Source organism: Ovis canadensis, chromosome 7 (genome assembly GCF_042477335.2).
Source record: "Ovis canadensis isolate MfBH-ARS-UI-01 breed Bighorn chromosome 7, ARS-UI_OviCan_v2, whole genome shotgun sequence".
Taxonomy (NCBI): domain Eukaryota; kingdom Metazoa; phylum Chordata; class Mammalia; order Artiodactyla; family Bovidae; genus Ovis; species Ovis canadensis.
The window spans coordinates 46,794,789-46,803,383 of NC_091251.1; the positions used below are offsets into that span (position 1 = coordinate 46,794,789).

Genomic DNA, 8,595 nt, shown 5'->3' on the forward strand with positions numbered 1-8,595 from the left:
AGTCATAGGTCACACTGCCAAGGAAGGCATGAAAAAGGAATGGAGGAGCCTTGAGACCTGGCCTTTCTTCCGCCCTAGGCTCTTAACATAGTTAAATCAGCCAGCAAGAGAGAATTGAAACAGTCTAGACGGAAGGGGCATCAGAGGCTGACACTGCGCAGGCGCACGAGTAGGATAGGGTTGCCTCCCAGGCTCACCCGCGGCCTCCGCTACACAAGGGGCCACCTGAGAGCACAGTACAGTGCCCCGCGGAGTAACCTCTCGCTTGTGCCCCCTCTTATTCGTGAGGGCCTCAGGGCATTGAGGTCTGAGGAAAGTCTGGGAACCCCCCTTCTGAGGCCATTGGGCCGCCTCTCGTTCCCCACTCAGGGCCCAGCCGAACCTGGAAAGACGGTGGTGCCAGCCTCAGGCGAGGCGCCAAGGCTGGGAGGGCCGCCAGGTCTCTCAGGATCGCCTTTCCTCACCCCCGTTCTCACCTCTTTGTCCTCCGCCTTCTCCTCAATACCTAATAGCGCGTACAGGTCCATTTGTAAGAGCTCCTTCGTCACGGCCATGGTTCCAGCTCTGATTGGATTAGTACTACAACTCCCAAAAGTCTACGCGTTGGGGCTTCCCGGGGACCCTCGGCTCCAAGCCAGCTGAATGGTGAACGAACTACGACTCCCGGCAGCCCTCGCGCCCGCCGCTGCTGCTCTCCGGCTGGGGTGACTGTCGCGAATCTCCTGTCGGAGGCTTTGGCTGGCCCGCGCGAGTGGGCGTGGTAGGTAGGGGCGGGGCTGGGTGAAGGTGCAAGGGGCCCGACCAGACCCGCAAGAGGTGTGCTCTGCGGATCCTGCCGCGCCGCATCGGGAAACAGGATGGAGAGTAGGTGCTACGGGTGCGCTGTCAAATTCACCCTCTTCAAGAAGGAGGCGAGTCTCTCTTCATGGGCTAGAGGGAGGACGCAAAGTGGAGGGAAATACACGGGACTTGCAGTCCTAGGCTTGGTTTTATGGGCCCTCTCCAGACATGCGGTTTTTATGAAGCCACAGAGCTTCAGTTAACATTTCTATAAAACGGGGCTAACACTCCCTTGCTTTCGGGGTTAAGGTGCTGGATGTGAGTTCCCTGTAAACTGTAAATCAGGCTCCTGACATTTTCGGAAAGCTAAGCTTTTCTGTTCGCCAAGTGTAGGATCTGGCTGTTTCTTTCCCTCCACCCTGCTCCTCCGCAGCCCGGTCTTAGTTAATACTCTGTGACCACTCTGCACTACACCATGCCCCTTACTCTTTCTGCTCTGAAGCCCTCACCATCAAGCAGCCTGCCCGTTCTCCTGTCTCCAGGGCAACATAGCAAAGTCTCACTTGTCCTCAGTACAAACCTGCCAAATTCCCATGGTAAACAGCAGGCTTCCTCTGCCTCAGTGTGACCAGGAGATAGGAACCAGATAGGCGGGATGAATAGCTGGTAGGGAAGCAGATCATGGAGCCCTCAGAAACCTGGGTTTTGTAATTAAAGTGGTCAGAATTCAAATTGGGGCTCTGATATCATTCACAGGGGTGACCTTGGTTTAGGCAAGTCTAGTAACCTCTCTGATCCTGTTTAAAATAAGAGTGATAATGGTTGTCATCAGGATTAAGTATGATAGTGTGTATAAATTGAGGATTAAATCGAGTGTTGAATGTTAAGTACTGAATTTAGTGCCTGGCTCAGACAGTAAGGAATCTGCCTGCAATGTGGGAGACGTGGATTCAGTCCCTGGGTTGGGAAGATCCACTGGAGAAGGGAGAGGCTACCTATTCCAGTATTCTTGCCTGAATAATTCCATGGACAAAGGAGCCTGGCAGGCTACAGCCCATGGGGTCGCAAAGTGTCCAACATGACTAAGCGACTTTCACTTTTCACTCACACAGTAAATGCTTAATAAATGGAGGCTATTGTTACCATCCCATCCTGAATCAAGCCTCCTTCCATCTCTGCTAGAACAGAGAAGGCATGGGCCCTGCATTCTGTCTCTGCTCTGTTGAAGAGTCAGTGACTCTTCAAATAGGCAAATAGGCAAAGCATGGGACTTTGCCTATTCATCGTTTACACTCCTGTGTTAGGGAATTGAAGACCGAGTAGAAAGCATGTGAATTTTTCATGAAGCTTTATGAGATTTGAATAGAAGACTGGAGACAGGAATCGCTTTGCCCTTCACCCCCCATCTCTCTCCAGGCCTTAGGGGCCCCATTCCCCATCCTCCTTCCAGCAGCTGGTCACAGCTTCAGTCTGCTCTGTGTGTGTGTGTTCCAAGAGTCCCCATGAGGAGCCTCCAGGGGTGGGTGAGAGGTAGACTCCTTGCTTCATGTTTCTTATAGTATGGCTGTAAGAACTGTGGCCGGGCCTTCTGTTCCGGCTGCCTTAGCTTCAGTGCAGCAGTTCCCCGAGCTGGAAACACTCAACAGAAGGTCTGCAAGCAATGCCATGAGGTTCTGACCAGGTGAGAAGCCAACACGGGTGACGGTTCAGCCAAGCATGGCAGCTGGCAGCTGGCTAGGCCTCTCAGCTTTCTAGAGGTCGACTCGGGATTGTTTGGGGTGGAGGGCACCAATAGGCAGATGGTGGGTGACTTCTGACACTAGATTTCTTCTCTGTAGAGGATCTTCTCCTGCCAGTGCCTCCAAGTGGTCACCACCTCAGAACTATAAGAAGTAAGTGCTGAAGGGACAGAGACAAATGGGGAGGGGAAAGGACACAGGAGCCGTAGGATAGGAGTCTCTTCCCAGCCTTTAGCTTAAATGAGCCCAGGATCAGCGGCTCCTGACTGCCCTCCTGGGCTCAGAGAGCAGCTCATCAGTCCCTTCCCCAGAAAAGGTTCTTGGTAGACCTCACCCTCTCAGCTGAACCCTCCTGCCAGTTGGCTGGGTTGGGGTGCAGTGTGACATGAGCAATGAACCCAAAAGATTGTCCGTTGGAGGCCTCCCTAGCTGGCTAGAAATGATTTGAATAGGAAACAGCGAGGGTGCCTTCACCCCTCCCTTCTGCATTCATCAAGAGCCTCTATCTCATATCCTGCCAGGCGTGTGGCAGCATTGGAAGCCAAGCAGAAGCCCAGCACTCCCCGGAGCCATGGACTGACCCAGCAAGATCAAGCCATTGCTGAGCGCCTAGCACGGCTCCGCCAGGAGAACAAGCCCAGTGAGCAGGCCCAGACAGGGTGGAAAAGACACCATCCAGGGCTCCTGGGAGTAGGATCCCTCTGGATCTTAGAAGGCTTCTCTATGCCAATTGCAGAGTCAGTGCCCTCGCAGGCGGAGATAGAAGCCAGGCTAGCTGCACTGAGGGATGCATCCCAGGGTCCTGTCCCTTCCACCCAGGAGATGGAGGCACGGCTTACTGTGCTGCAAGGCAGAGTTCCATCTTCTCAGGCCCCCCAGATGGTGAGTGCTGTGACTTTGGAGGGATGGAGGTCCTGGGACAAGGACCCAGCAGAAGCCCAGATACATGTATGCTTAGATACTTCGCAGGAGTACCTCCTGCTCCTGAGGCCTGCTGCCAGGCCAAGGAACCAGGGACAAGCAGCAGGATTGGGTAGGGCAGCAAAGAGTGGCCCCTAGGTTCTGTTGGGGACTACAAGACCTACCTGATTACATGAGCTCTTGGTTAGTCCCCTTTCCCTGAGTTTTGGGAACTCAGCACCCAGCCCTGACCTGAACTGCTCTGAGCCTTATGATGTGGCTTCCCCACTTCCCTACTCCCTACTGAGGTTCCCTCCTCTGAGCAGGCACATCAACCACCGGACCCCAGGACCCAGGTGCAGCAGGCACAGGATCTGCTGACACAGCTAACAGCGGAGGTGGCTATTGATGAGAGCTGGGAACAAGAAGGCCCAGGTATATTCTCCACCTGGCTCCCCCAGGGACCCACCCCCTACTCTTTCCCCAGGTGGGAGAGGCTCCAATGCTGACACTCTGGGAGGTGAATATAAATTAGAAAATATCAACATTATAAGAATTGCCATTTATTGAATGTTTACTCCAATGGGAGCCAGTATAAGCCTAGCAGATCAGTGTGTAGGCTTTATGCTCAGACAGTGATTCCCTGTTCTACCACTTAGTAGCTGTGTGACACTCAGCATGTTACTTGACTGAAGTCTCACTTTCCAAGACCTACCTCATGGAGAAGTCATGAGGAGTAAATGGGCTAATCCAGGAGTACTTAGGACCCTGCCTGGCTCATAGTAAGTGAATGTTTTCTGTGATAATGATGATAAGAAGGAAGAGGCTATTTATTTAAAATTAAATTTAAGATTGAGTTCCTAAGTGGTACCACATTTCAAATGCTCAGTAGTCACAAGAGATTCATGCTATGATCTTGGACAGCACAGATACAGACCATGACGTGACATGGAATGTTCCCATCATCATAAAAAATTCTTTTGGACAGAGCTCTCCTAAAGCTTCAAAGCAGTGGTTCTCAACTATGGTGGTGATTTTCCCTGCAGGGCCCAATTGGCAACGTCTGGAGACATTTTGGGTGTTGCAATTCAGAGGGTACCACTGGCATCTAGTGAGCAGAGGCTAAGGAAGCTGCTGAACGTCATACAATACACAGGGCAGCCCCCACCACAAAGAATTACAGGCATACCTCAGAGACATTATGGGTTCAGTTCAAGTTCACTGTAATAAAATGAGGCACATGAATTTTTTGGTTTTCAGGCGCATATAAAAAGTATGTACACTATACTATAGACTATTAAGTGTACAATAGCATTATGTTCAAAAAATGTACATACCTAATTGTAAAATATTTTATTGCTAAAAACTGTTAACTACCATCTGACAACATAGAGCTGCCACAAACTTTGAATTTGTAAGGAAAAAAAAAAAAGAAAAAGCAATTATCTGTGAAGTACAGTAAAACAAGGTATGGTATATCCTGTCCAATATGTCAGTAGAACCAAGATTAAGAAACCTTGCTTTAACATGGAACTCTTTTCAATGTTATATGGCAGCCTGGATGGGAGGGGAGTTTTCGGGTAGAATGGATACATGTTAGTGTATGGCTGCATCCCTTTGCTGTTTACCTGAAACTACCACAAATGCATGCATACCCCAAAACAAAATAAAAAGTTTAAAAACCCAAAGAAAAAACAAAAGAAACCCTGCTTTAGGGGAATTCCCTGGTAGTCCAGTGGTTAGGACTCTGCACTTCCACTGATGGGGGCAGAGGTTTGATCCCTAACTGGAGAACTAAGATCCTGCATGCCGTGTTGTAGAGCCAAGAAAAAAAAAGAAACCCTGCTTTAGAGATACAATCTCACTGAATATCCTCAGTAATCCTATGATTACTATTATTATCTGTATTTTATAAACGAGGAAATTGAGGCCTGGTAAGCTTAAGGAACTTGACCAAGGTCACACAGCTATTAAGTAGCAAAGCTGGGACTTCAGCCCAAAGCTGTCTAACTTCAAATGTCCTATTCTAAAACTCTGAGCTAAAGGGGATCATGTCAGAGCCACACCCACTCAAGTAAACTTCTTCCCCCCTAGTGACATTCAAGACCTCAGCTTCCCTCATGTCCTCTCTGTGCTGCTCCCCAGAAATGCTGATTCCAGCCTGTAAGGCAGAGAGCCTGGCTGGACCCTGGCCTCCCCGTCTTCTGCTCCTTTTGGGCAGTGATTTTCATACCATGGGGCACCCACCCTAAGGGCAACATGGTAAAGTGTCAGGTGGGTGGGGATGAATTTAATTGGAAAAAAATGTCTAAGATTACTAGTTTTTTATATGTGGGAAAATGAATAAAATAACTAATTTTATTTGCAATATAAGCCACAGGAACTATTATGGAACAAAAAGCTGATAATTTGTGGGGTTCTTTTTTAAGTTAAGAAATGGGCTCAGTGGTTTCTGATGAGAGATCCTGAAATGTCTCCCTCCCCGAATGCATCACTCTTTCTAGCCACCTCTATCCAGAACGACCTCAACCGGGGGGACCCAGGGGCCCAGAGCACCAGTTCCAGGGGGCAAGCCACTTGGTCCCTGGAGGAGGAGAAGAGCAGGTTGCTGGCTGAGGCAGCGATCGAGCTTCGGGAGGAGAACACGCGGCAGGAGCGCATCCTGGCCCTCGCCAAGCGCCTGGCTGTGCTGCAGGGACGGGACCCTGACAGAGGTAGAGGCTGGTAAAACAGCCGCTCACTCGTGTCCCCTGGGCAGGCCCCCCGACTCCCACCCCCAGGCCAAGCTCTGCACAGTGGCTGTACTCTCTGCCAGGCCAAGTCTACTGAGCACTGCCTAGAACCATGAGACAAGTGCTAGGGCAAAACGGTGGATGAAGAACAAGGAGCAGCCATCAGGGGGCAGGGGCCCCGGGTCCCTTCAGGTGCAGAGCCTTCTGTTCATGCTGTCCAGACCAGCAGAGGGGGCAGAGGGGGATCAGAGCCACTCTGATCAGAGTGGCTGCAGAGGCAGCTTAACTCTGGAACAAGTGCGGCTGGAAACCATGCCACTCCTGGGGGCAGCAGTACAGCCACTCCGGTGAGCTCTCCACCTCACTCCTCTTCCCCTGCTCCCTGCCCTCCATCTTCAAGTGACCCTCCAGGACTACCACCTTCCAGACAGCGATGATGAAGAGGAGGAAGAGAAGGCCATCCAGAGAGTCCTGCGGCAGGTTGGCTCTGCCTTACCCACCTGACCACTCCTTGTCCAGTCCCTGCTGTGCTGCCCCACCACTCCCCTGGCCCCATTCACTCTGCCCCCCACCCCCGACTGTGGGGCTCGCTGGCCAGTCACTCTAAAGCTCCTGTTCTAGCTGAAGTTCCTCTGCCCCCATGACCCACACCTGCCTCCGGGCCCTTGAGATGGGACATCAGCAGCCACAGACAGTAGATAAGGAAGATGGGTTGAGAGCTTAGGCTACGAACCGCAGAAATACTGTGCATTGGCGGGGTGCCTGGAACTAGGAGCTGTACCTCTTCACTCTGTCCACAGCTCACCGAAGAAGCTGCCCTGGATGAGGCAAGTGGCTTTAACATCCCTGTGGGGCCAACTCCCCAACTCCAAGACCAGTCCTGCAGGGCAGAGCCTAAGGTGAGAAGAACCACAGACACAGACCTCCAGGCTGCCATCATAGCCTCCCTCCCACCTCCATCAGGTACCTGATGTCCCCCATCCCTCCCTGGTCTTTAAAGGCCCAAGCCATGGCCACCAGGCCTGAGGAAGAGGAAGAGGAGCTCCCCTGGTGCTGCATCTGCAATGAGGATGCCACCCTTCGCTGTGCTGGCTGCGACGGAGACCTCTACTGCATCCGCTGCTTCCGGTGGGTGCAGGTGGAATGTTCTTCGGGGCTGGGAGAGTTCCAGGACTACCTGTGATCTCTGACCTATTTCTATGCTCTGCAGGGAAGGCCATGATGCCTTTGAGCTTAAAGAGCACCAGACATCTGCCTACCAGCCCCTGCATAAAGGCCGAGGGCACTGAGGAAGCCCTGTTCCTCCCAGGAAGGTCATCCTACAGGCAAGCACACAGGCTGAGGCACCCTCCAGGGCATCTGATGGCAGGACATGACAGGCTGGACTGCTTATGAATGTGCCCTTTCCTAAGCCTCCATTCCTAGAAGGAGGAAGGATTCTCCACTGGAGACAATGACTAGAGGAGCCAGAGGGAAGGCAGAGGTCAGGAGCCTTCCAGCGCTGGAGTCTGGATTGGAAGTGAGAGACAGGGCAAGACCAGTCTGAATCTAAGGAGGAGCCTTGAAACTTGCTCAAGAGCCCAGGGTCCTCCACTGGCACTTGGAGGATTTAATAAAGTATGTGATTCATTGGACCAGCATCGTTTATCTATAGAACCCTATGGATCCTGAGCCTGGGCCCTCGAAGAGGTACAGGAACAGAGTCCTATGAAGTGAGGAAGATGGAAAAAGTTTCTCCAGGCAGGAATAGTCCCACCCCTCCTGGTGGCCTCACATGCAGTAGGCATGCCCCCAGGCCCCACCGTCTTGGATTACACAACCTTTCTAGTACTCAGACACTGCCTACACAAACGGCGAATGCATACCCTGCTTCTGGCCTTATCCCAAAGGATGCCACCTCCACGGCTCCTGTCCCCAGCTGCCTGCCATTCAGACCCACTGTCAGCTTCCACCAGCTCCCTCCTTACCTGATTACTGGGCTCTCAGCCTATATCCTTTATGCCCCTCTGCTTAGTTCCTGTTTTTTCTCTTTTAGCCTCTGGCTTGGAGCTGGCTCTAGAGAGAGTCCTCAGCCTGAGGCCTCCTGGATCAGTTAGTGGGGGAGGAAGGTTTAGCTTCTGATGCCCCCAGACCCAGCGAGGTTTTTCCAGTTAACTCTCCTATTGGTCTTTGCCACTTAGGCTCCTGTTGGTGCCAGGATGCTGTGTGTCTTAGCCAGGTGCCTTCTGCTTGGCCTCTGGGACCTTGCATGACGACGATTTCTCTGACACAGAACTGTGACCTGTATCTTTGAATTCTCAAGGCATGTGTGGATGGGTGGCTGGACACGTGGACGGGTGAGGTATATGGGAGCCTAGTGACTTGGATGCTGGCCCTCTGGTATAAGACTTCACCCTCTCCCTCCCCCATCCGTCAGCACAGATATGCACCACACTCCATGAAGC

The 8,595-nt window shown here is 52.0% G+C and overlaps 2 protein-coding genes across 2 annotated transcripts in view; one reads left to right on the forward strand and one right to left on the reverse strand.

Moving 5' to 3' along the window:
• Window positions 1–706, reverse strand: part of DNAJC17 (DnaJ heat shock protein family (Hsp40) member C17) — a 29,831-nt gene extending 29,125 nt beyond the window's left edge. The window contains exon 1 of the mRNA XM_069597831.1: window positions 477–706. Coding sequence (XP_069453932.1) covers window positions 477–554 — 78 coding nt within the window. The 5' untranslated portion in view covers window positions 555–706. The remainder of the gene's footprint in view (window positions 1–476) is intronic.
• ZFYVE19 (zinc finger FYVE-type containing 19) lies at window positions 158–7,785 on the forward strand. Its single transcript, XM_069597830.1, has 11 exons — window positions 158–911; window positions 2,340–2,461; window positions 2,619–2,672; window positions 3,041–3,159; window positions 3,256–3,401; window positions 3,746–3,854; window positions 5,924–6,133; window positions 6,552–6,631; window positions 6,952–7,050; window positions 7,152–7,279; window positions 7,362–7,785. Exons 1-11 carry the CDS (start codon window positions 858–860, stop codon window positions 7,438–7,440), a joined length of 1,200 nt encoding a protein of 399 aa, XP_069453931.1. The 5' UTR covers window positions 158–857; the 3' UTR covers window positions 7,441–7,785.
• The last annotated feature ends 810 nt before the right edge of the window (window positions 7,786–8,595 follow it).

What these genes read in the sequence shown, in the direction of transcription:
- ZFYVE19 (XM_069597830.1), top strand. Translation starts at nt 858, where the DNA reads ATGGAGAGTAGGTGCTACGGGTGCGCTGTCAAATTCACCCTCTTCAAG. An exon ending in GGGACGGGACCCTGACAGAG is followed by an intron (nt 6,134 to 6,551) that starts GTAGAGGCTGGT and finishes TCCATCTTCAAG; the next exon opens with TGACCCTCCAGGACTACCAC. An exon ending in TCCAGAGAGTCCTGCGGCAG is followed by an intron (nt 6,632 to 6,951) that starts GTTGGCTCTGCC and finishes CTCTGTCCACAG; the next exon opens with CTCACCGAAGAAGCTGCCCT.